The sequence below is a fragment of the Drosophila ficusphila genome, unplaced genomic scaffold (genome assembly GCF_018152265.1).
Source record: "Drosophila ficusphila isolate 14025-0441.05 unplaced genomic scaffold, ASM1815226v1 contig_220, whole genome shotgun sequence".
Lineage (NCBI taxonomy): Eukaryota > Metazoa > Arthropoda > Insecta > Diptera > Drosophilidae > Drosophila > Drosophila ficusphila.
Window position 1 is genome coordinate 1,041,036 of NW_025064118.1, and position 27,877 is coordinate 1,068,912.

Sequence of the window (27,877 nt, forward strand, 5' to 3'; positions counted from 1 at the left end):
AATATATTACTCTATTAGTATATTTTTCATAATATTGCTAAAAAAATATAGAGCTGATTTTTTAGCATAATAACTTTCGCTTAGTATCAGCTCTATTTTTTAGCAATATTATGAAAAATATACTATAAATATTAGTATTTTTTTCATAATATTGCTAAAAAAAATATAGAGCTGATTTTTAAGCAATATTATGAAAAAATTGGAAAAAAAATGGTTTGATGGTCGCTATTTTTGAAAAATTTTGAAAAAAAAATCTTTTTTTTAAAGTATTTTTGTAATTTATGCAATAAAAATACTTACAATTATTCTATAGTATATTCGTTATATTTATAGCATTGAAAAATCCATACTAGAAATATACAAAACTGTCACATAAAATTAGTCGTTAACAAATTCTTTATCCTAAAAATCAGGCTTGTATGATATTTTCTACATCGATTTATTTTATTAAAGAGTGTGCTCTTACGAATTTATTTGTTCAAAGATCGAAACATCCATAAGAAATGAGTCCAAATTAAATTATCTGATTTTTTGAATATAAGGTTTTCAACCACTTTTGAATAACGATTTTAATTATTTATTAGCTGTGCTGTGAACAATCAAATAAATTAGAAACAGGTATTAGAAACAAGAAAGGAAGCTAGCTTCGGCAAGCCGAAGCTTATATACCCTTGCAGTCATCAAATATGTCGAACAAAATGCATAAAGGTTAAACAACATCGAAGCTATAACGATTTTTCTATTCATTTTCCATATTTCCGTCTATAGATCATATGGGAGCTATATGATATAGTTGTTCGATTTTGATCAAATTTAATTCGTAATTTAAGAGTCGTAAGAAAACTCTATATTTCAAAAATCATACTTGTCTGATAAAAAACCACGATGTTATAATTTTACTTTCGTTATTTCTATAAAGATTTTTAGATCTTTCCTATGACAGCTATAAGATATAGTTGTCCGATTTTTTTTGAAACTTTTTTCTCAATTTAAGGGTTGTTAAAAAACTTGATATTCAAAAAATCATGCTCATGGGATAAAAAACAACGATGTTATCAATTTATTTCCATTAATTCTATATATATTTTTTGATCTCTCCTATGGCAGCTATACGATAGAGTTATCCGATTTTGATAAAATTTAATCCGAAATTCAATAGTAGTTAGAAAACGCCATCTGAAAAAATTCAAGTCGATCTGATCAAAAACCACGGCGTTAGAATTTTTTATTTCATTCTCCCGTATTGGAGCTATCCGATATAGTCGGCCGATCCGGCTCGTTCCGACTTATATACTGCGTGCAATAACTACACACCTTTTGGGAAAGTTTCATCAAGATAGCTTTAAAACTGAGAGACTAGTTTGAAGAGAAACAGACAGACGGACAGACGGACAGACGTATTCTGCTTCTACTCGTAATGCTGATCAAGAATATATATACTTTATGGGGTCTGAGGTGTCTCCTTCACTGCGTTGCAAACTTCTGACTGAAATTATAATACCCTTTTGCTCTGCAAGGGTATAAAAAGGGTCATATCTTCGATATTCTTAAGCATTTAGGCTATTTCCCGACATTTAGTAATTTTTTACGGTAATAGATATTCAAAAAAAGTAAATAAAAAAGAAATTGGAAAATTTTACGTTACAATGGTAACAAGTACTTTTCATCACTGTGAACAAAACAATTGGGATGCCGTAAGCAAAATGACAGTCTTTGTCATGAAATCCTTGCATCGCGCTGAACGTCAGCGCAATCGACTTTAAACCTAGTTTAATTACTAGTGGGGGGTTTTTGGGCCATCTCCCCCCTCGCGAAGTAATACCCAAGGTTAACCCCTGCGGTTGTACCGTGAGAGGAAAACGCAGAGTAGGTTCAGGGTTTTAGTGGGTGAAAGACCTACACTTCGGCTCTTCAAGCTTTCCCCCTTAACAAAAAAAAAAAAAAAAAAAAAAAAAAACATAGTGTCAGTTGTGGTTATGGTACTAGTGTTGTGAGTTAAAGAGCACAGTGGGCGTTGTGCAGTGACGATCTCCGACCTTATCTCCAAAGGTGTTTTACCAGCTATTGGGTACATTTTTATACCCTCGCAGACAAAGGGTATTATAGGGTATTGCCAGTTAAGGGGACACCTTAGACCCCATAAAGTATATAAATTCATAATCAACATCACGATCTGAATCCGTTCATATTAGCATACTATTAAAACAATAATAATTTTTATTTGGATTTGTAACTGAAAAGATATGCATAGGAAGAACCACGTACTTTCGGCAGCAACGGGCTATTAGCCACCGCTTAAATATAATAAGCAAACAAAACAGGTAACAATATGCTTCCACACTTTAACCAATGTCCGAGTCCAAGGACCAAAACTTAGTCAAAGGACCCCAGAATCAGGCAGCGTTGGCATAGTGTATTCAATAAATCAAATTGTGCATCAGAAAGGAAGGCACAAAAAACACAGTTCAGCATAAAATATTAAACATAAGTAAGTCTTCCTTTTTTTTGTAGAACCATTATTATTTGTAGGACCAAAAAAACAAAACACAGTAAATATTATTTCTATAATTGTAAATATGTCGCAAATCGTTAAGCTGTTTTATAGATTTTAAAAATCTGAGTATGGAAGGTTTCCAGCTGAAGGATAAGAGTGTTGACTTTGATAGTTTTGCTGCTGTCCAGGCAGAGTTCCCCAGCCTCTGGCACATTTGTTGAACGATTGGTCGTGGCTTGTTGGTCGAGTAACTAAGCTGCTTGGTGCTGGTCCGCTTCTGAAGTAGTCGGTTCTTGACAGATTGCGATTGGAAGAACCCATCGACCCTATAGAGCTGGGAGATGTTGACGTCACTTTATTGTACCCAACGTCAAAGGGTACTGGCGAAGCATTGCCTACATGCAAATTTTGCTGAGCATTCAAGTACTGTGGACCTCCACCAACCGAGCATCCTTTATCGGGCTGTTCATACCTCGCCAATTTATCGAAGGACAAAGGCGAAGGATTAAAATTGACCTGAGGCTTAAAGTTTTCGGACCCAACTTGAGATTTTTGATAACTGGACGGTGAGTAGAGCTGCCGCTGTGGTGGTAATGTAGTATATCCAGTTGCTAATGGTTTAGACGCTGGAAACGCGGTGTTGTTAATGGTTCCATACGAGCTTTCACCAGGAAAATTCGTTTTTGGGAAAGGGTGCGGTGAAGACTCGTAGCGTGGTGCTTCCACGCGTTTTTCCTGTACTGCGTACTGATTAGAAGGTGCGGCATAGCTCGAAAGAGATATTTCTTTCGGGACATATAAGCCTGTATAAAAAAGTAGAGACACAAAATTAGAATAATTTGCGTAATAATAATTTATAAACACATAATTGAAAATGTGACATAAATAGAACATCTATATAAATAGAACATATATATGTATATAGCTTGTAGCCCTGGGAAAATAATTAAAAAAATAAATAAATAAAAAAAAAAAAAAAAATAATAATGTCAAACATTTTACGTTCCCTACCGTTTAATTAAATCTAAGAAGTTACTTCTCCAAACTAAAAGTTTTAAACTTTTTTCTCGAAAAATCACAAAGAATGATTTAAATATTGGGATCAACAAAATTAACAAATGTATACATATATAGGGATTACACTGGACAACAGTATTTATGATAAAGGCTTATCAAATAATGATAATATTACTAATCTGCATACTTATTTTGATTACCATAAAACTAGAGACCAAAATTAAAATAATAATTGCATAGGCACACTTGTTGAAAAGGAAAATGAGGGTCAAATTGAAGCTCCTCTGAAATATGTAGACCCAAGTTAAAAAAGAGTGACCCAAGTAAATGCCTTTTAATTAAATGTGGTTCAGGTGAAAGCATTTTTTGAAAACAACTCAGCTAATGCTTTTATACTCGACAAGAAAAAAGAAACCGTACGAACGAACAGAATTTTTTTTAAATTTAATGGGTTAAGCCACTCAAGAATTTTTGATACATTTAATTTTCTCTTTTTAAATGTATCTCAAGGCCCCAAAAATGATGCGCAAAAAAAACGATGGCCTAAAAAAATCTTTAATCTCTCTAAAAATCCAAATCCTTGGACTGCTTCTGCAAATGATGAAAACTTACATCGTACTATAGTACGTTGATATAATTAAAAAAAAATAAATAAATAAATAAACATAAGGAGTAATCACAAAATCAGTGCAAAGTTGTTATTTGGAAATTAATCCCTAAAAAATATATTGTATATAGTCACTGACATAAATAAAAAATTCTCTTATTTGTAAACTTGAGTTCTTATTTAGTTTTTCTTAAAACAAAAATTCTAAAAAAGGACTATTTTTTGGGAGCTAGAGAGGCCCATCCCCTTAAATATATGCACAAGAACATATGTAACAGTAACAAGACTTTCGTTTTATTTCTTGTCCTTTTCTCTTTTCTCTCTTTCCTTTTAAGTGTCTGACGTTCAATGCTTTTTTATTCTCTTCCTTCCTCTCCTCGTTAAGACGCGTGAGCGAGCTCGCAATACATGATCATAAACCTATTTTATTCTGTGAGCGCGAGAGATATGGCTATACATATCTGGTCTTTAACCGTAATTCTTATTTTATGGTACAGTGGGTATTGTAGGTAAACATCCTACTACATATGGTACAGTGGGTATTGTAGGTAAACATTCTACTACACATACACAAACATAGAAATCTTGCCTTCATGGCTTTCTTTTGGTGTTGCGGCTTGGTCGACTGGATATTGATTTTCCGATATACTCTGCTGTTCAAAAGAATGTATTAATTCACGCACATTTACTTTTTCATTTGATTGATTTTGGTCATCATCACTAAATTCTTTCCATTCATTTTTTTGGTTGCAATCACTTGCATTTTGATAAGCCTGTAGCAATTTTGTTGGAAATAATTCACGGCCCTTTTCTGTCTTTTGAATTGTTTTCAGTTCATAGCGTTGGTGTTCCAAAACTAAGTTTTGAAATCGTTCCAGTTGATTCAGTCGATGCTGCACATCAACAGCAAAATCATATGTCAAAACTCGATAGTAATTTTGGTTGTCTTCTTCTGCTGAGTCATTTCTAGGGCTAAATAGCCACGGTTCTGTTTCATTCATTTGCAAATATTCTGAAATATTTGAATTACTAAATAAAATAAGACCTTAAGAATAATTTGTTTTTAAAATTTGATTGGGTTTTGGACTGAAAAGATAAATTCTTTATTTAAGGTCATCTGTCCTACGTTACAGCTTTTTGAATTAAGAGACATTAAATCGTATAAATCGACTTTGATTTACTCTATTGAACCTAAGGTGTCTCCTTCACTGCTTTGCGAATTTCTAATTGAAATAATAAAACCTCTGCAAGACTAATCAAGTTGCTTAACATGTTCATTAAAAATGTTTAAATATGTTCTTCCAGACATTATGGTCGCTTTGAAAGCAATGTGAAATTTATTTACACATCAACGCGTACTATAAGCACTTTGATTGAATTTTTTCGTTAGCCTTACCTTATAAATATATATTTGCTAAGATACATTTTTTAAAATTAATTTAAAAAAAAACTCATAAAAAAGAGATAGTAAAAAAGCTGGATACAAACCTTTAGGTAGTTCCACACTGCGACCTCCCCAGCCCTGGGCAACGCATGGAGTATATGCCAGATCCCTTTGCGGATTAGAAAGGACATCGGCCGCTTGCGAACCAGAAGCCTGTGGAACAAAACTGTAACTAAGGAACAATAAAAGCGAGTGTCATACCTTATTATATTGCTTCAGATCATGAGAACGCCTGGGCTCCTCAGCATCTGTGAAATCCTTATTTCCGCCTGGAAAGTACAATGGTGGTGCTACGGCGGATGGCGGATCACATTGACTTTTGGTATTCTCCAAAAACGCTGAACTCGCTGAACCAGTCTGTAGAGCTGCTTCCCAGGGAGATACGACAACCTGCACTCCTGGCTTTGCATACTTTTCAATTAGTTGATTTTGATGGATATTCAACTGAACGCGATGCTTCCCCGCATCAGAATATGCGGGCAATATATTTGGTGATATAGCCGGCTTCTGTTGATACTGCTGATAATCTGGAATACCAGACGGATGGTTTAGAGTACCTGTGTTGGCTTCGTCGACCACCCAATTCTCAGCCTTTTTGCGGCGCTTCGCAAATAGTTCCGCACCTACATATATGGGTTAAAGTTTGGTTGTGCCTCAATTGGAGGCATTGGTGGCAGCAGCAGCAGCGAGAGCGTCAACAATGAAGCAAAGCAAACGTATTTGGAAAAGAGTCCAACAAAGAAAAAATTTATATTAGTTCAAAGTTGTAGTTCAAAAGGTCATAATCTAAAGTTTTTTTACGATTTAACTCGGCTATATGAAATAAACTATATTTTAAGCAAGCAAAAAAAACCAGATTCAGCTAGTGGAAGCTTATATACCCTTAAAAAAAAAAAAAACTTGACGCTTCATAAGTACTCCCGTCATTTAAACCTTCAGATAAACCTAAGGCTTCGGCCATGATACAATTATACAAGGTAGTCCACTCGGCTTGCCGAAGTCGTTCGGGTTTGGTCCCTTATTTTCCTTGTGCGTGCCTGCTTGTATGTAGCCGTTTCACTCACACTTACTTGTCAAAGCTAAAAATAGGGGACTATGGATTTTGCCGAGTGGACTACCTTGTATAATTGTATCATGGCTTCGGCCACGCATTGAGCGATGAGCGACTGAGCGACGCTCTCTCAAGGTATTCCCCTTGGAAAAATAACGTTTGTTGATGATCGGGAGTACACCGAAAAGTGATTAAAACATCAAGAAACCACTGAAGAATGGGAAAGTAAACTGCTATTAAAAATTAACTGCAAACCACATCGTGAATTACGTCTGATGTCCGCAAGTGTGTGTGTGTAACAATGTTGAACAAGGTGGAAGGCCAACTTTTTAAACCCCAAATAATCTGAAGGAAGTACTCCTCTTGGATTACAGGGTAAGTACAGGAAATTATGTCCAGGATATGCGGGGTAAGTGAAAACCATATATTGTATAAAAACTCAACTACTTAATGAGTAAAAGAAATATTGTAGAATATAAGAAGTTTCCTTAGGTTAAGAGACAAATCAGAAGGGCTTGACTAAGTCCCAATATTGCTTAAAGCCCAATACAAATAGTAAACCAATCATGACCCCCTTTGCCTCCCAATCAAATATGCAATTCCTTTGCCCTACAACAAAAGGGATTCAAAGGGATTCCGCAGTTGGGTCCTGCAGCAAGGGGTATTTGGACTGCAAAATCTCACAAACAACTATTTTCCAAGTCGGCGTCTAACCCACATTTTATCGCAGCCCAGGTGCGTGTGAGGTTGTGTGGGGAATCCTGCATAGACAGACCAGACAGCCAGTTGATGTGGCTGTGTTTTTCTGATTTACTTGTTCCAGCAATTAGATGCAACTCAAACTGGCACTCAAATGCTCAGTTTCTGCCAGGTGGGAGTTCGGTTGCTCCCGACCTTTGCACAATTAGTGTTATTTAGATTCCATTTACTTTCCCAAAACACCAGGCACTCGGTAATTACGGCAAACTCGAGCCTTTGAGCGACCCAAAGTGCCAAAAGTGTATTGGATGCAAAGCGAAACAATGGAAATTTATAATTAATTCTATTTGCATCTTGGTCCTTTATGCAAACTTTAAGTAAACTTCTCCGGGCAATAACCTAATGTTGTGTAGGGTGGCAGTATGAAAACTTTTGCTACGCCAGTGCCAGAAAAAGTCGAAGGAAAAATTCAGTGCATCCTTTGACGCAATCATCCGGCAAAGTCTACACAAAGTGAATTCTCTATCACTCGCCTTCTCACTCACTCTTTCACTCTAAACCTATCTCTTTCCGGCTTTCCATTCGTGGGTGAGAGCCGCTTGTCCCTAATAACTTAGAACTAGAGTTAAAAAAAAAAAAAATAAGGTAATAATGCCAGGAATAAGGCGGTTTGCAAGGCCTAAAATAAAAAACACTTTCGAATCCATAAGGTAAATAAATTTGTGGATGTCCGTATGTCTGGTTGCCTCTAAGAGCATATTAGGAATATATACTTTCGATTTAGCATGTCTGTTTAACCACGGTATGCGATGCTGAAGGGGCCCTTGCTGGTCTTAAATATTTTCTTAAGTGAAATGTACTAATAAAGTACGTATCGACACCGCGCATATTGGACTAATGTTCAATCGATTTATCCAGTGAAAAAATGTATGGGCGAAATGCTAAAATCGACTAAACGAGACCAAGATTATTAAAAAAGGAAAATAACTTAACTGATAAAAATAAAGAACGAATGAAATTGAGATCGAAATTGGAAACAAGTAAATTTTTTTAATTATTTTTTAAAAAACACAACTTTGTTTTGCTGTAAAGTGCAGATCAAGATTCATCTAAAAGTAATGACAAAAAATTGCCTAAAAAATTCGGGGAAGAGAACAAAATATCCTAACTGCGTTCTGTAGAGTTTTTTTTTCGCAGCGTAAAAAATTTGTAGCAACTTTTTACTTTTTCTATCTTTCCACTCTTAAGTGCAAGGGTGAGGCATCCTTTCTTGTTTTATTAAATTCTTATCTTTTTGTGTAATTAGTGAGTTCTACCAAACTACCATGAGAATAAACAATAATTGTGAGTTCTACCAAACTACCATGAGAATAAACAATAATTGTAAAGGCTATTATTTCAAGCCAACTAAAAAAATGTACAAAAATAATTAGAGTGCACATTTTTGAGGTATTGACAAGAATCAAAAGATGTTTCACATCCAAAGGACTTAAGCCTGGTTTTATCTTATAGCTGACATAGGTAAGATCGAAAAATCTGTATAAAATCATTGAAACAAATATTTTACCGCCGTTGCTTTTATCAAACAAGCAAGATTTTGAATTTCGAATATAAAGATTTTAACTACGATAGAAGATAGATTTTTTGAATATCAGGTCTTTAATTCCGAATTAATTTCATTAAAATCGGACGATTTTAACTTATATGTGTAACAGGAACAATCAGTGAAAATATAGAAAATTGATAAAAAAAAAAAAATCGACACAGTTTATCGTTTATCATTTATCGTTTATGTATTTTGCTCGATATCTGTGATGATGGCAAGGGTATATACGCCTCTGCCAGCCGAAGCAAGCTTCCCTTCTTGTTAAAAAATTTGTTAGAATAGTTACATATATGTATGAAAATAAAAAATTACCTTTTCCTTGTTGAAGTTGAAGTGCAGTTATTAGTTCGGCGCAATTGTCAGGCGACAGTAGACCAGTTTTAGTGTTAATCAATTCTTTAAGCGAGTTATAGTCATGGACTTTTCCATTTGGGTTCATTAGGAGCCTTAGCGGAATTTTTTCCAACTTTTTGCATTCCAATGTGGACTTTGTATCTGAATTTTCTTTAAGTTGGTTTATAGCATCATTTAAGCACTCATTCCCTATGTATGCAAATATTTGTATATTCTTAAAAAAGAGAATTCAGTCGCTTACTATATATATATGTATAAATATTAAGCAACCTATATTAAATAGTTTCTATCAAAACCTTTTTAATTAAATTTTTTATCACATAATTACAAGTTCTCACTTTTACATAAGCTAAGCTTTATTCAATTTCGGTTTTTTATTTTTATTACAAATGTTTATTTACATAATGATTTGATTAAATACTTAGGTTTTAACTTTAAAATTTCGTTCTCTAATGAGACTCGTTTGTCAGTTTTCAAAACGCAATAAACTTGAGTTTTGCCTGAGCCGAAGATTATTTTAATACCCTTGCAGAGTTTGTTGTAAACTGTTTCTAAGTAAACTACAGTAGAATCCGGTTATAGCGACTTTCAAGGGACCGACGATTTTTCGTCGTTATACCCGGAAGACGCACTAAGCAAAAGAAACAAAAAAACATTTTTTTTTTGTTTATTTATGGTTGCTGTCCTCGTAATAGGTTTTTAAAACAAATTAAATTAAATTTTTAATTAAAACTAAAAATTTAATAAATTTAACACAAAAAGATGGGTTTCTCATAATTCTGAAAACTGAATGAGCTTATTATTGCACATATTGTATTTGGCGAATTTACACATTCAGTTTTACTCGGAAAGAAATATAACGGGACATCTCATGGAATAGGCTATGAGGTCTGCACACGCAGTGTGACGTCGGCATTGCACTTCGACTCTCTCTCTCTCTCTCTCGCAGCAGCGTAGTTAAGGCGACAGCTAAAACTAACAGAGAGTAGTGACAGTGTAAGATCCTTCGTGCCGCTGCTACGCACACAAGCAAGGGTGCCGATCACTGATAAATACATACATACATTTCTAACAGCGTATTTTTAAGCTTAAATTTGGCAGTATTGCACTGTATTTTTTTCGCACGACGCAATATCCGGTTGAATTTTTACATTTTTGTCGCTAAAAGGGGAAACGCACTAAGCGGAGGCCCTTTCATATAAGTTTGTATGGGGCCAACCAAACCATCGAGTTTTCGTCGCACAACCCGGACGGACACTATAAGCGGAGTCGTTATAACAGGATTCTACTGTATTGTATTTTTTTTTTTTTTTGTAAAAATGATTTATTTCTGATGGTGTGTTTTTACGACTCTTGAATTTTTAATTCAATTTGGTGGAAATCGGATGACTGTGGCTGCCATAGGAAAGATCGTTATTTCTATAAAGATTTAACAATTAATTCAAATTTTGACAAACCTATAGAAGAAGCCTAGTCTAAAATAGTTCAAACTGCAAAGGGTATAAAAAAGTATATAAAGAAGCTCGGTCTCGCCGAACATATAAATTTTCTGAAATACTTGGGACTGCTAAATAAAGTTAAAAACAGGAAATCGTCGAGCCGAATCTTATATACCCATGCAGTCAATTTTATTATGAAAACCATCAATGGTATAATTTTGTTTCATAAACCTTATATGGATTATTATTATCCTATTATATGGATTTTTCGATCCTTTTTATGATAAAGTTGTCCGTTTTTTATGATATTTTTTCATGATTCAAGGCTAATTAAAAAACTTTGTACTCCAAAAATCATGGTCGTGTTATAAAAATCAACAATGTTATACATAATTTAATTTTCGTTAATTCGATCTTTTCTATAATTTCCGACTGTAAGTATAAAATCCCCTACAAGGGGAAAAACAAAAAAAAAATGCACAAAAGTCGGAGAACTATATAACATATAGCTGCCATAGCAAAGTCCGGAAAATCTTTATAAAATTAAAGAAAATAAAATTATAACATCTTTGTTTTTGAACAGGAAGCATGAATTTCGAAATATCTATAGAGTTCTCTATCGACACTTGATTTTCGAATTAAATTAAATAAAAACTACGACTATATCATATAGCTGCCCTATGAACAACCCTCGAAAATATAGAAACTCAATACAAAAATCGACATTACTTCGATGTTGTTTAGGCTTTATGGGTATATAAGGGTATATAAGCTTCGGCTCGCCGCAGTTGGGTTCCTTTCCTGTTAAAAAATTTAAAAAAAAAACAATTTTTTTCAAGAGCCTTTTCACGCACGAAACTTACGTAACCCCTTAAAGTTTATTTTTTTTATTTAATTTTTTTTTTTTGTAATTCTGTTTAGCCACATGTGTCAGTAAATCCCAATTTGGTATTATGTATATTGCGTTTTCTTTTGAAAGCGGTTAAGTGGGAACGATTACCTCCATTTTTTATTTTGTAACCAACACTTTTTTTTAAATTTTAATTTAAAAAACTTTTTTGGGTGAGAAAAGGTATGTACCGCAAGTCTATAAAGCGTAAGCCGCTAAAGTTAAAACGTTTACAGGGTATATTTTGTCGACTGTATAGCAAAATAAATTGTGAGAACTTATCATAAATAACAGTAGAGATAATTCAAAGAGACTATTACCTTGAGATCTACCTTCATGAACCCATTTGTCTGATCGTTTCTTGCGATTGACGTACATTGACTGACCCTTAGAAGTTTGATTACTAATATCACTCAATGAATGCGATATTCTTCGGGCCAGTTCAACTTGGTCTTCCACAGTGGGGTGTAGCGTTGGCGAATAAAATGCAGACGAGGAATAAAGTTTTCCTATTTTAAATAAGTTATATTTGCAAGATAACATTTGTTCTCTGAAATATTATTCAAAAGGTGGCACGTAATCAACTTTTTACTTTAAGTTTTAGCTATTGTTGTGGCAAGCGAGGTCTACTCTTAAAGCAGAGCATAAAAGACATTTAAAAAATTAAAAATATATATTATATATTAGTGCTGCTATAGGTAGCATAATTTGGGCTATAAGCTTAATGAAATACGAGCCTTACGTATCACCTTTTTTAAAACAACTTGTATTACTTACGATTTTTCGGCAAAATTTCTGGAGCATCGGTAGCAGGAGTAAATATTTTACGCAAATCAACCGTCTTCGATGAATGGGTGGGTTCCTAATTATTAAAAAAAAAGTTACCTTAGCCTATTTAAGTTCAACATTATTTGCTTTTATATTTTGAATTATTCAGGTGGATAAATTCATTTGAAAGGAATAACATACATTTTTTTTTTGCCACAGCTGCGTACTAAGTTCTAAGAGCATTTGCCGTGTGTTTTGATTTAAAAGATCACTCGGACAAAAGCATCTTTCTTTCTCTTCTGTGCAATTCATTTTAAACGTATTTATTGAATTAGTCAACACCTTAAAAATTATTGTTAAGCAATATTAAAGTTAAGTGATGTCCGGATCCATAACACAGAATTTGATTTTCACATAACACTCGCATCTCTCCCCACAGATTTATATGTGCATTTGCATGATACATTCATATACTTAAATTCGTATATGTGGACGCCGTGTATATAGTGCTTTAATGTGAGCACACAAAGAGAACTCAGATATCCTATTTATAGAAACCATGGCATCGAAATAACAAACCAAACAAGAAAGAAAGTCCGTCCCTTCCGACATACAATATATACTGCGTGCAATAACTACACAACTTTTGTAAAACTTCAGCAAAATAGCTTTAGAACTGAGAGACTAGTTTAGACGTACAGACGTATTTCCATTCAGATCGTGATGCTGATCAGGAATATATATACTTTATGGAGCCTGTCTGTGAACTGAAATTATAATATCCCCTGCAGAAGCTAGCTTCCTTTCTTGTTTTCAACTAAATTAAACTGCCATTGAACTATCCGTTCACAAATATAGCCACAGAGTTAAAGGGCAATTTTTGTTCTTAAGAAAATATGTACTATCGACCTTAGCGTCGGCACAGAAGGTTGAGTCTAACCACGCAAAAAGGGACTATATCCTCGACACCGGTCACCGGTGCTTCACAGATGACTCTCCCTTCCCTTTCAGGTGAAATGTGCAAGTATAATGCTTTATCCGCCAGTAATGAAGTTAAAACGGTCAGTGTTGGTGAACATTGCACTATTATTTCTTTTTTTTTTTTTTACTTTTATAAATGTGGAAATTTTATTCAATGATTAGCACACTGTTACCAAACTGACAGCTTAATCTAATCTTTATATACAATATAATACAAAACAATGTCCAAGAGTTAATTAGGGCAGGAAGTAAGTTAAAGTTTTTTTTTAATTAATAATGCGGGTGGTTAATTAGCTAAGTCAAGCACTATTATGGAATGAGTACATTTATGGGAGCAATCGACATCGACAACAACGAAAACCATATACTTTTTACTCCTATAAATTCTGACTGAAATTGTAACATCCCTTGCAAGGTGTATTAACAATTTAAGGAGTCTAGTGAGAACAGATGGGCAAGTTTATATAGGTTTATGTAGACGAGAAGATAATTATTTCTTCGAGAATAAAAGCTATCATATTAAGCATGTAGGTACAAAACGAAAGCTGTTTCAGAAAATATAAGTCGAGGGATATTTATTAGCTCCAGTTCTAAGATGCAATAACAAGCGCTACAACAAGATTTTCAACAGCGAAGGGAATTGGCGTGTCCAAGTAATAAGCAAGGCAAAAAAAACCTACTATCCTGGCCACAACTTAAGTATTTACTCCATAGAAACCACTATTAGCCACATTACCTCCTGAGTTATATGAGACGCGCTTTCCATAAAAACGCAGTTTAAAACTTTTCTCGTAGTGTCTACTCCCAAGTGCGTAAATGTCTTTTACAAAGTGGTTTGAAGAGATCTTGTGGCAACATTTTAGCATTGCAAAAACGACTATTATATAGCATATAGCATAGATCGCCTCAAGAAATTTGGATCGTTGCGTATATATTGCCGGAACCAAATCATTGTGGGCCCCAAGGAGATCCGCGGTCTTTGTTGAAACTTCTCTTGCTGTCCATATTCTAGCTCTAATAATTTTCAAGATTTTGACGTTCAAACAGAAAATAGGCCAATTCAAATATGTCATCGAAATTGTTGTAACAAAAAGCCCACGGGTTTCGCGATTTCTGGGCACATAAGTAAGTGGACGTGGAATAAAACTGTAGCAAAGCTGCGCTGAAAACGAATCACAAGAATCGTCTGATGGCCATAAATTATGTACTTTATGTGGGCAGAAGTGCTTCCTTCGAACTGTTATATACTTTTTAACAGATAACGGGATGGGTATAAAAAATATACAATTATTAGCCAACATATTCTAGTTCTAGTTTAAATACTGCACTTAGTAGTGACCATCCATAAAATTAGCTTAAAACCCATTTCACTGCCCAACCGCGTCCTATTTCTCTCTATGCAAATGGTATCGGTAGATATCTCTGACTAACAAAGGTAGTAACAGGGACGCAAGTAGCTTAAAAAAATATGAAATTTCTCGTTCACTTAATCAATAGGCAGATAGAAATAAATATTAAAGTCCAAAGTTAGATCAAAGACCCTTGACCCTTGAGCCTCCCTTACCTTCACAGTCGAAACTGCATGTTTCGCATTGATCTATGAGATCAGCGGTTGAACTGACCGGGGTCAACCGAGGTCGGCTTAGGACTTTTAAGAGCATTAGACAACTAAGTAACTTAACAAACTAAAGTGAGGCATACTATAGTCACAAAACAATATTTGAATACAGTACATTAGTTTTTTGTAGTCTTCTGAATCTGATACTTACATTGAAAGCGGTGTTCTTCTGTGGTGGGGTGGAAATTGGTAGGTGACTTCTATTATGGCTTTGTGCGTCAAATTTCCCATTTTGACCTTCTTGACTTTGACTTTGTTGAAATTGGTTTTGCTCATTTAGCTGTAAGGCCAATATCTGTTGCTGATGGATTTGGTTTGTCAGCTCATTCTGTTTCTTTATTAGTTGTAGCTCTTGCTCTTTGAGCTGCGTTATTTTTTCTTGAGCTTTTATATTTATGTCTATGTCCGATATTATGTCCAGAATTTGGGTATTCAAAACGTTCTGTAACGTAAATTTAGATAATAATTTAGCAATTGCTACAAAAGTAATCTAATTGGATTTAAGTAACGTCTAATTGGATTTAGACCGTATTTTAGATTTTTGAACATGTTTTTGATTTTTTTCAATCAGTGTTCACGGAACTTAACATACCTGATCAGACGTTTTTAAATTGGCGTTTTCATTAGTAGTTTTATCTAAAAGCTCCGTCTCCTTGCTCTAAAAGGTAAATCGACATTTTTAAAAAATTCCTTTTTGACATAATAGACAAGTACCTGGGTTAATCTTGAATTTTCGTTGTCATTTACATTTTTAGCAATAATGTCTGATTTATTACCAAGCTTCTGTGATTCGTTGATCTAAATAAAAGAAAATCAAAAATAAAAATAACATAGATAAGTACACAAAACTATACTACAAAGATATAAACAATAAGTTGCTTAGCTATTTAGAAATGTAAGTACAAAAATTTGAGTTTGATGACAGTTCGATTTTTAATGATTTTATACCTTTGCAGGGTAAAGAAAATGTTATCAGAACTATTTTAAAATCAATTAATTTACTTTTGGATCGATTTAAGTCAAGTATTTTGTAAATTTAAAATGATTTTCTGAACAAAGAATTTTATTAAAAAACTCTAAGAGGCACCACCAAGGAATTCAATTCACATTACACGCGAAACATTCCCTTTCATATCTTACTTTTCCTATCACCGTCCTATTCTCAATAGAATGACACAAATTAAAAGAAGTTAAGTATCACAAATGTTTAAAAGATTTAATACAATTGCTCGAAAATGTAAAAACTAGGTAATTTGTAAAAAAAAGTGACATAATTGTACTTATGCGTAAAAATTATTATAACTTGATCAATTCATTTGATATTCCCATTTACATCCCTCTCTATATCCAAACAAAATATCTATCAAATTTAACATTTTCGTTTCGTTTACGTTCGATTCCGAACGTCGGCGAGTGCAGACGTGCATTTATTTATTTCTCTTGTGCTCCGAAAGACAATCGATAAAAACAAAAAACAAAAACCCCGATATAAAATAAAAATAAACGGCGAAAAGACGCTTATCGCGATGAAAAGTCGCAAGTTAATATTATTTTGTGTTTTTAATTAGTGCTTCTAATACTGAAATACAAATAAAACCAAATAAAAAAATCAAACAAATAAGGTGATGAACCCAAACGAAGTTCGGGCGCAGCGCCAACGTAAGCAAGACGAGCGCCGGCTCTCTCTGCAAAAGAGCAATGCATACTTCTCTTTCGTATCGACAGCAGAAGCACCAACAACAAAAGCTTCTGCAGTAGTCGATCAACCGCGATCGTTAACCCCAACACCTTCCAACGAACTCAAGCCTATTCTTAACGAAAGGGCGCGCTCTCTTTCTCCATATATGTCAGCGACGATGCAAAGCGGGGTAAGCGACAAATGCGTTTCCCCTCTTCCTGGCCCTGCCTCACCCCAACTGCCCACATGCCTGGCCACGGTTACCAGCACAGTAACGTCATTAGCAACTGTAAATGCAATGACAACAACAACATCAGTTTCGTCGGCATGCCCAATACAGTCGAGCGTTTTACCTGCTGTCTCAGCGAATTTATCAACTGCAGCTAGCGCAGCACCGTCAGAAGCTTCAACTAAAAAGCAAGGTCCGTCCATACAGACTGGCATGGATCGCTACATAAACATTAAAAGAAAACTAAGCCCACAGGGCACGAAAATGGGCAACGCCGCAAAAATCAATAGGGCTTTCCCAAGCCAAGGAACCGTGCAAAACTCTAATACTGCAAATAGATTTCAACTTTTGGCTGACACGTCCGATGAAATCGCTTCTACAGTTTTGGATACGGACAAAAAGAAACCGAGGCCGCCTCCGCTTTACATTCGAGAGAAAAACTCCAACAACCTCGTTAATATAATAATCGATCTGATTGGTAAAGATAGCTTCCACGTAATCCCCTTGACTAAAGGAGAAATACATGAAACAAAGGTCCAAGTCAAAAGCGAAGAAAGCTTTAGAAAACTGACGGAGCTCCTAGACGCCAAGAAAAAGAACTACTACACCTACCAGCTAAAAAGTAGTAAAGGTCAACAAGTTGTTATAAAAGGAATAGAACCAGACGTAAGCACTGCTGAAGTCGAGCAGGCACTAAAAGACAAAGGTTTTAACGTAAAAACAGTTATAAACATACGTAACCGAAATAAACAACCGCAACCTCTCTTTAAAGTGGAACTTGCACCTGAATCTAAGGCGCTTAAGAAAAATGAAGTCCATCCCATCTACAATCTCCAGTTTCTAATGCATCGCAGAATCACGGTTGAAGAGCCGCATAAACGCAATGGCCCAGTCCAGTGCGCAAATTGCCAGGAATACGGACACACCAAATCTTACTGCACACTCCGCTCTGTATGCGTCGCCTGCGGAGGGCTGCATACCTCAGCTAAGTGTGAATTAAAAAATGAGCCAAATAGCAAAAAGTGTAGTAACTGCGGAGGAGACCACACAGCAAACTACAGAGGCTGTCCAGTATACAAGGAGTTAAAAAGTCGGATAAACCAAAGAGTCTCAACAGCACGATCTCACCACACACCATTGATACCCTCTAAACTCACACCTGAAGTCTTCTTTTCGTCAGCAGCCCGATCATCACTCGGCAGTTCCACTACAAATAAAAACGTAAGTTTTGCAAGCGTTTTAAAATCGGGTCATGCGAGCCCCGCTTACAATGTCCAACCACCACCTTCAGTCTCTCACCAACTAGCAGAGCACACAGAAAATAGAATGGAAACGATGATGCTCAGTTTGCAACAAAGTATGGATGAATTCATTTCATTTATGCGGACGACCATGCAAAGTATGTTGACAAATCAGAATATTTTGATTCAGATGCTCCAAAACACTTTATCAAAATAATCAATGGCTCCCCTGCGCATTGCACTGTGGAATGCCAACGGTGTTTCACGGCACAAACTTGAGCTAGCACAATTTATGAACGACAATGAAATCGACGTAATGTTACTTGCAGAAACCCACCTTACCAACAAATATAATTTCCAAATCCGAGGGTATATGTTTTACAACACCAATCATCCTGATGGAAAGGCCCACGGAGGCACTGGAGTCCTGATTAAAAACCGCATCAAGCACCACTTTCACAACACGTTTGCTACTAACTACCTGCAAGCCACATCTATCAATATACAGTTGGGTTGTCACAATCTAGCTCTAGCAGCGGTATACTGTCCTCCTCGATTCATGATATCCGAAGCCCAGTTTACTGACTACTTCAACTCACTAGGCAAATACTTCATAGCAGCAGGAGACTACAACGCCAAGCATACGCACTGGGGATCTCGCCTCGTGACGCCGAAAGGTAGACAACTGTATTATGCAATTATAAATCCTAGCAACAAACTTGACTGCGTTTCCCCTGGATCACCTACACACTGGCCTAGCGACCCCAGAAAACTGCCAGACTTGATAGACTTCGCAGTTACAAAAAACATCCCACGAAATCTAATTAGCGCCAGTTCTCTCTCGGATCTATCATCAGATCACTCGCCTGTACTTTTTAGCCTAAACCAACAGCCAGTTAGTAATGACAACCCCGTCATGCTAACTTCTAGAAGCACAGACTGGCTCAAATTCAAAAAATACGTAAGTTCGCACATCGAACTTACACCACAGCTAACCGGCGAAGACGACATCAACAGAACCGTATGCATGCTAGAGTCAGTTTTGGCCTCAGCGGCACGAATCGCAACACCACCAAGGCAAAACACAACACATAACATAAAGAATACAAACGCAGAAATAGAGCAGCTAGTCCTAGCAAAGCGTCGTTCCCGACGTGTTTGGCAATCTCTTCGATCGCCATCTGCAAAGCAACAGTTAAAAGAAGCTTCACGCAGACTCACCAAGGCACTACGACAAGAAGAAGACAGGTCCCAACATCGCTATATAGAACAACTATCTCCATTCAGCTCAAAATTCCCACTATGGAAAGCCCACTCAACACTGAGCCCTCCAACAGTAACGGTTACGCCAATAAGGACTCCTGCAGGCTGCTGGGCCAGAAGCGACAAAGACAGAGCCGACACATTCGCTGCCCACCTTGAAAATGTGTTTCAGCCAAATCCAGTAACAAACGTGCGTAATATAAGATCGCAAACTGAAGACGACCTTCCTATTGCCGAACCAATTGTATTTCGACCATGCGAAGTCATAAAAATTATAAAAGAGCAGCTACAACCGAGAAAATCTCCAGGCTGCGATCTAATAACTCCAAAAATGCTCATAGAACTCCCACTATGCGCCGTTGGTACCATATGCCAGCTGTTCAACGCGATGACAAGACTGGGCTGCTTCCCAAAGAGGTGGAAAAAGTCAATCATCATAATGATACCAAAACCAGGAAAAGACCACACCCTCGCCTCCTCATACAGACCGATAAGTTTACTTTCCTGTCTATCAAAACTCTTTGAAAAATGCCTTCTGACCCGTATCATACCATACTTCAGAAGACATAATATTATCCCAGCACATCAATTCGGCTTTCGCGAAAAACATGGAACTATCGAACAGGTGAACCGCATAACTTCAGAAATTCGAAGTGCATTTGAAAATAGGGAGTACTGCACTGCGGTATTTTTGGACGTCTCCCAAGCATTCGACAGAGTATGGCTTGACGGCCTAATGCATAAAATCAAAATAATGCTCCCTAATAGCACGCATAAACTCTTGAAGTCATATCTTTACAACAGAATATTTGTGGTGAGATGCAATACTTCCATATCAGCTGAACGCAACATCGAAGCAGGAGTTCCTCAAGGGAGCGTTCTCGGGCCAACTTTATACCTACTCTACACTTCTGATATTCCTACGAGCAGTCAACTGACTATGTCCACGTTTGCCGACGACACCGCGATCCTCAGCCGATCTAGATGTCCACAACAAGCCTCAGCGCAACTTGCGGCACATCTAGAAGTAGTGGAGAAATGGCTCTCAGACTGGCGAATAAAAGTAAATGAGCAAAAATGTAAACAAGTAACATTTACCTTAAATAGACGAAACTGCCCAAACCTTACGCTAAACAACATCGTGCTCCCCCAGTCAGATGATGTAACATATCTTGGCGTACATCTCGACAGACGGCTTACCTGGCGCACGCATATTGAAGCTAAACGAACTCATCTAAGGCTGAAGGCAAATAGTTTGCATTGGCTGATCAACTCCCGCTCCCCACTCAGTCTGGACTACAAGGTCCTTATCTACAAAACAGTTTTGAAACCAATCTGGACTTATGGCTCCCAGTTGTGGGGCAGCGCCAGCAACAGCAACGTAGAAATCGTGCAGAGAGCCCAAGCAAAGATCCTAAGAATTATCACTGGGGCACCGTGGTACGTTCGGAGTGTAAATATTCAGAGAGACTTGAATGTACTCCCCGTCCGAGATGTAATAGCGCAGCACATGCAAAATTACTACACAAAGCTGTCAACTCATCCAAACCACCTCGCTAGAGCATTGACGTTGGTATGTAGCCGCTCCCGCCTTCGTCGTAACGACCTTCCCATCCAGCGATAATTATTAGGACCGTTTAACACAAATACAGTTTAACAAATTGTTAGAATAATGTAGTACTTTAAGATTTTAACACATTTTGTTAGTCTCGTAAGAGAAGATTCAAAATAAACAAGCAAAAAAAAAAAAAAAAAAAAAAAAAACATTTTCGTTTGAAATTGCAACCCATTGCATTCTATTAATTTTTTTTCTTATGACGTTGTAATGTTTAACTATCGTCCGTAAGGACAATCATTTTTTGTCATACTGGCATGGTTTCTTCCAGAACAAAGGTGTATTTCAGATTCAGATTCAGATTCGCATTTTGGTAAGAGGATATTTTAGTATCATTAAATGTAAAGTCTTACACAAATTTTTACTTACATGCTCGTCTGGATCAACTTCTTTGATTTCGGTGTCCTCGACATTGGTTGTGGGTTCATTTGATTCCTAAAAAAAAGTAAATTACACAGTATTTTACATAGTGAGCCAAATAAATGTTGAATCCGAACTTAAAAGACGATTTCAGCTTTTAAAAAAAATGGAATATTATTATCGCATATGAAAAATAGTTATTATTAGTTAATACTATAATTAAGCTCAATATTTAATTTTTTTTTATTACCTCGTTCCCGTTAACTTGTAATCACAAAAATCATTCATAAATTCAATAAAAATATTTTCGATGATTATGCGCATAAAAAAAAAATTAATTTTAAATCCATTATCAGCCTGAATTGTCTGCAAATTAAAAACAGTTTTGCTGCTTTTCATAGATGTTGGTTAGGCCATATATATTATATTATATTATGTATAATAAATTGTTCGTTACACGCGCAATTGTCACGGGATTATTGAACAAAATTGTTATAAAGGCAAATATAAAATAAAATTTCCAAGGGTATTTTAATATCAGTCAGAAGTTTTACGCTCAGTTGGCCGAAAAAACACCAGGGAAGCCTAAAATAAAAATACAAACGAGTAAAAACGAATTTGGATGTCCGAAAAACTACATCCAACACACAAAAATCATAAGCATTTTTTTACAATATAAACTATGTACAACTAATACCAATTTTTAATTTTCTTTCTTCGTACGACCTCAGACTGTTTTCACCTAGGTACTTGTGAATATCCTACACTTCCGCTCAGATAATTTGTTAATTTATTTCGGACTCCCGTACTTAAGACCTGAGGCGACGATCTCGACGGGGTTTCGATTTAGTCAACACAGTGTTACATCTACATCACATCTACATTACATCTACATCACAAGTATAACGGATGTACATTTGAAAATGCATGACTTTTTAAATAAAAGTTTTTTACTTTTAACTTAACGTGAATTACATTTTAGTTTCATGAAAATCAAATGAAATTTCAAAAAAAAAAAAAAAAACGCTAATGTTTAAAAATACGAATGATATTTAAAATTTTGAGCTCTTTGATTTGATTTTTGAATTAAAATTTTGTTTCATAGGAAAGATGACGTATATGAATTTAATGAACAGAAAACTACTCCTTTTTTTTACTATGTAAGGAAGATTTTTATATATCTCGGCCGACATATATACTATCTGCAATACCAACACAACTTTGTCGCGGATTTCACGAGATAACTTTAAATCTTAGTGACTACTTTGCAATCTTTTGACTGAAATTATAATACCCCAAGAGCATAACAGCAGCTGATGCAAAGCCCGATTTATAACTCCGCAGGGGTTACCGCTTATTTGAAGTTGAAAAATTAAACGTTAAAAGAAGCTGCATTTTATAAGGTTAAAGGCGTTGACTTTTTATAAGAGAAATAAAAAATACTTCTTCTATTGAAGATTCCTGCAACACAGTATCTTCGGTAGTTTCAGGCTTCTCGCTCTCAACTTCAATATCTGACGTTCCATGTATGGCAGATGAGTTTTCTACATTGTCATCTACATTGTCATCGTTTGTATTCTCCTCAGAAACGGAGGTTGGGTTATCGATTTTGATGTTAGCAGGATTTTGTGGTGTTGGAATAGGTAAGTCAGTTTTTTTGGGGCCCGTGGATTCTATTTCCGCGCTTTCATCTATTTCATCAGTGCTACTGCTTTCCGTATCCACTAACCCTGGTTCTTCGCTTTTGGAAGCCGTAGTTAAAGTCACAGTTTCTACTGGATCTGACGAAATTGTGCAGTCTCCCGTTTTGGTTACTTCAGTTTTAATATCAGCACCTTCTTCGCCACTAGTTTGGGTAACGGACTTATCTAAATCACTGTCAGAGTCTGATTCCGATAATATTTCGACTTTGTTATCGATTTCCTCAGGAGCCAATTCGTTCACATCCGCTTCCGTTCCATTTTTCGTTTCAACTTCTTTTTCCGTTCCACTTTTCGTTTCAACTTCTTTTGCCTTGGAATTGTAGAGAAAACTTTATAACATAAGGATATTCACTGTTTATACAAAAGCTTTTCTCTATTACAAAAGTATGCAAAGATTCCTCTTTTATCTACTCTATTCATTTTATACACTTAGCTCTGGGAAAAAAGGTATCCCGAGTCCAAGGTTATAATAGTTATGTTATCATATCAGGATCTTATGTCAAGTCTCGCCCTAAGATTCTTTTTATCACCAGTTAATTGACAATACAATTCGTGAAATAAACTATTGTACGAAAATTTTAATATTAAAAAGATAAATAAAGAAATTGAACTAAATATAAGCTATTGTAGAAAAGCCTAACAATTAATTATTGGATTCTATATAAGGTTTTTCAAATCAAAAAAAAAAATCAAAAACAGATTTAACCTTAACTGGTTTTATACATGATAAAATTTATTACCACAACAAACTAGGCAAATATTTAAAATATTTGTTTATTAGACATACAGTTTTTCATTAGATTGGTTTTCTCAATTAAAGCTTATTGAAAAATAAGTTGATTAACGTTCATATTAACCTATGTATAAACTGTATACAAAAAATATTTAATATTAAATATATGTATTATATTACAAAATCATTCGGATATTTAATAAAATTGTGTTATTGGCCTTACCGGAATATCGGAGGTAGAATCCATTTCTCAACTTTATCCAATCTAAGAAAATAGAAAAAGGAATACACATATAAGCTAGATTTTTGAAAAATCATTCCCTTATAAACAAACACATTTATTTATGAAAACAGCAACAGGTGTGAGATGAGCGCACTTTTGAACATATATTAAGATTGACATACACGTATATTTATTTATGTATGTATAAACTTTATTAATTGTGCAGGCATGTATAAACGTATTCCAATTATAGTTCGGTTGGTGTTCTTATGTAATACCATTAAATCACTAATTATGTTAATGTTGGAACAAATGTAATAAAAAGATTTTTATTTTTTACCTATCTTCACGATTACCTGTTTCTAAAAATGTTTTGTTCGAAAAAAATACAATCCTGTACAGCCAAATTATTGAACGATGATAATCAAACCAAAATTCGCAAAGACTAAAAGAATAAAGAGAAATAAATAGAAATGCCTTTGAATTTCGAGAATATGAGTGCACATCAAAGATAGCTTCCACACTGTCCACATTTTGCTTATTTACTACTTATATTATCGACTCATTTACATATATTTCAGAACACTTAAATTTAAATCTCACACATGCACACAAAGTTCTCACCAACACAAGCATCTTCATTCGAATGCTGTTATTTTCATTTGTATATACCCTGCAGTTCTGGCTGTTCACAAGTGAATTTTGGCAATTGCCAATCATGTGTGTAGGAAAGGGAAAGGGATATTCCTAAGTTTCCCTCTCTTCCTCACTCTTATAATACGATTTCGTTGCTTGCACCCGAAGGCAGCCCGACTCCAAATTTGTCTTCTATTCTTTCGTTTTTCTAATTGCACTGTTGTCATTCTCCGTTAGAAACAAAAAATTAGTTTTCGATGGAAAATACGGCTGAGGGGCGCTCGACTTATGTATACTCTTCTGATGCTAAAGTTCTTCAAATATAAATATAATATAACATATAATATATATATATATGTATACATATTATTATTTAAATTATGGAACCGAGGTAACCATAACATTGATTACAAATGTATGTGGATACATATAATATAACTCGCGTGTCATTTATGGTCGGTTACACCCAAAAAGAAGGGTATACTAAAAGGGTGAAAAATAAAATTTAACTGTGTCATTCTTTTGCGTAGTGCGTTGACAATATGTTGTCAAATTTCTTCATTTGTGCAACGGGAAGCGGAAATGTTTAAAAATCATGTAAGTGTCGTTAATATTACAAAAATATTATGTTTTTTACTACAAACTTATTTAAATCTTTTTAGGATTAAGCCATACACATGTTTGTCCGATAAATTCGTTTGAAAGGTAAGTTTGCGCTAAATTAAAAAAAGTAATATATAATATGTAATAACGAAAATATTTTTTGTACCATAGATGGACGCAAAACAGCCGATGTCCTGCAAATACTCTACATAAATGATAAACAAAAACTTTCGAATTTCATATTTTTAATGTGCTTATCTCTTATGTTACAAAATAAGGTATTTTATAAAATAAATAAAAAATATATATATATATTGTTTTTCATATGAATTTGGGGATGAAATTTTGAACATTGGCATATATGATTTCCCTAAGGGCGATCCTCGAGGAAAACCCCGCTTCCACTTCCGCTCCGAATTCCTCTATGCCTTATACGAATTTTTTCCATACAAAATTCGTATAAGGCACCGAGGAATCGTTCGATGAAACCGCCAAAAAGTTCATCGAGAGCTGCACCTATGAAGAAAACTTGAATCCCATACAAAATTCCTCGCGCAATTCCTCGGTGCGGGCATACCTTCGTACCCCGGTTCCTCGGTGCTTCCTCGCGGATTTCATATAGGAAAAAGCTATTTTGGAACTGCAGGGTATGTATGTACAATATAAGAATAAATTAGAGCATTTTGTACAATTTCAAACGTGCAGTGATGCGGTAAAATGATTAAATGAAAAGGAGCTTATAAATTTATGCTAATTTGTAAAATAACCAAGTACTGGATATATCTATTAAAAATAAAGAAAATAAATTAATTTCTGTTAGATTGATAACCACAGAAATATGGTGCATAAGTACATATGTATGCGTAAAACACGGGTCTAATTTTTAGCTCAGAGCAATGAAAGGTTTAATTTTTAATTTGCAGGAAAAAGTTTGGATCATTTATTAAGTGGATACTCATAAAAAAATAAGAAATCTTTAAACATTTCCGAATTGTAAAGCAAAACCGGGCTTGGCTTTCTTTTTATTTAAAATTTAATACTTGTGATTAGTGCATGTAAAACAAAGCCTTAGGTTACTCAAACAACAACCCGTATATTATCTGTATTAATTAAAATAAGTTAACACTATTCTAAATAAAGATGACAAAGCGAGTCGACCTAGCCATGCCTGTTTTATGCCTGTCCGTTCGTATAAACTTTACGGTCTTGGAAACTGTAAGATTTACAAGACTATTTAAAACTTAATGGAAATCGTGAAGCTCTGTCATCTCATCGTTATAAAACAGGCTTTAATAATTCATGTAAGTACAGATAAATGCTTGCTTCCAATTAACGTTATCAAAAATCTAATTGTTCATTAGCCCACAGAATCGCCAATCAACCGCCGTATTAATACATATTATATTTAGTGGTCAAAGCCAAATTTAAGGACAAAGGAATAGACACTCACCAATAAAAATGTTCTGCCACCCACGTATCGGCAGAAATCACTTGGTTACGCGGCTTAAATTAAGGTCACCTAATCCTGAGGAGCTCCAAGGGAAAAGAAGGGCCGCCGAAAGCTATGGGAGATTTACACGCACAAATCCTTTATCTTATTAATCGGGACCTTTTTGTTTTTAGCAAACCGTCGGTAAAATGATAATCTTGGGACTATTTTGCATTTAAATTGGATAATCAGGTATTCCGACACGGAACGGACTCCCCGGAGATCTGGAGTCCGAGAATGTGGACTGGGTCGTCGATGGTGGTAGGTGTTCTTTCCAAAATTGTATTTGGTCAAACAAAATGTTATGTTCCTCTTGTTTCCTCCAATAAAGATATATTCTTCCAAAAAGCTTATGTTCTTCCGACCCAAGTGGGTCTCCTCCAAAAATAAAAGGTTAGCAACTCCAAAAGAATTTTGGTTCCTGAAAAAATGTGGGTCTCCTCCACGAAGGTTTTATTTTCCTCCCAAAGAATATGGTTCTTTAAAAAAAAATACGAATTCCTCAAAACAATTTGTGGCTCCTCCAGAAATAATTCCCGGGGCCCTTTATATCGGAACCCCGGCTTCACTAAGGAAAAAATAATATTTTATATTTCCAGTGATTTTCGGTCCCGCCACGTCTGTTACGTCGATCTCTCCGGGCACTACTGAACGGTGATCCTTTTTATCAAGCCATGTTCCCTGCTATTTTCCCAATCCTCTCTCCAAGATGGATCAATGGACATCCTCAAGGCCATCTAAGAGAATCCCCTAAGCCGAGATTACATGGTTACATTTTACATGTTAGATGATTCGCAAATGGCCCAAAAGGGGGCGCTGCCCTAACCATCGCTACCTGTTCTAACCTATCGATAACGTCCTCCTGGAATCGACTCCAAATGCAACAGCTTCTCAAAACAGATGGCAAAATAAAAGCAAAGGAGACTACTTTTTTTAATTTTCCAAAAATATCAGTATTTCTGATAATATTGAAAGCGTTTTAGTTAGCAAAAAAGTTAATTGTTTTGCTTTTAAATATTCCGATTACTGGGACAAGTCAAAAAGAAATTTAACTCAGTTCGAGAGAAGAGATTGCTCTTGGCTAAGCTCGCCAGCATTTTTTACCATAAAATCACCTTTAAACAAAAAAAGTTGCTT

General features: G+C 35.4%; 1 protein-coding gene and 1 long non-coding RNA gene across 5 annotated transcripts; one reads left to right on the plus strand and one right to left on the minus strand.

Moving 5' to 3' along the window:
- Positions 1-2,495: 2,495 nt before the first annotated feature.
- LOC108098401 (uncharacterized ENTR1 family protein) lies at positions 2,496-24,523 on the minus strand. 4 transcript variants are annotated; one of them, XM_017201280.2, is made up of 13 exons: positions 24,369-24,523; positions 24,013-24,054; positions 22,797-23,366; positions 21,363-21,428; positions 15,682-15,765; positions 15,560-15,625; positions 15,119-15,409; positions 12,378-12,462; positions 11,921-12,109; positions 9,231-9,461; positions 5,764-6,185; positions 5,607-5,715; positions 2,496-3,297 (listed from the first exon to the last, which is right to left on the minus strand). In XM_017201280.2, the coding sequence occupies exons 2-13, from the start codon at positions 24,034-24,036 to the stop codon at positions 2,609-2,611; spliced, it is 2,826 nt and encodes a 941-aa protein (XP_017056769.1). In that variant the 5' UTR covers positions 24,037-24,054; positions 24,369-24,523; the 3' UTR covers positions 2,496-2,608. The 4 variants fall into 4 exon arrangements, with proteins under 4 accessions (XP_017056769.1, XP_017056770.1, XP_017056771.1 ...); XM_017201283.2 differs by lacking the exons at positions 2,496-3,297; positions 5,607-5,715; positions 5,764-6,185 and having other exon boundaries at positions 9,440-9,486; XM_017201281.2 differs by lacking the exons at positions 15,119-15,409; positions 15,560-15,625; positions 15,682-15,765; ... (2 more) ...; positions 24,013-24,054; positions 24,369-24,523 and adding an exon at positions 12,570-12,898.
- Positions 24,524-25,058: 535 nt separating this feature from the next.
- Positions 25,059-25,463, plus strand: LOC108098395. Its single transcript, XR_001771835.2, has 3 exons — positions 25,059-25,245; positions 25,311-25,353; positions 25,423-25,463. It is a non-coding gene; the product is annotated as an uncharacterized LOC108098395 (long non-coding RNA).
- The last annotated feature ends 2,414 nt before the right edge of the window (positions 25,464-27,877 follow it).

Excerpts from the sequence above, each read along its gene's own strand:
- LOC108098401 (XM_017201280.2), bottom strand. The coding sequence starts at position 24,036 with ATGGATTCTACCTCCGATATTCCG. Across the intron at positions 9,462-11,920 it reads TCATGAAGGTAGATCTCAAG|GGAATGAGTGCTTAAATGAT; the intron begins GTAATAGTCTCT and ends TTGCATACATAG. Across the intron at positions 5,716-5,763 it reads ATCTGAAGCAATATAATAAG|GCTTCTGGTTCGCAAGCGGC; the intron begins GTATGACACTCG and ends TTTGTTCCACAG.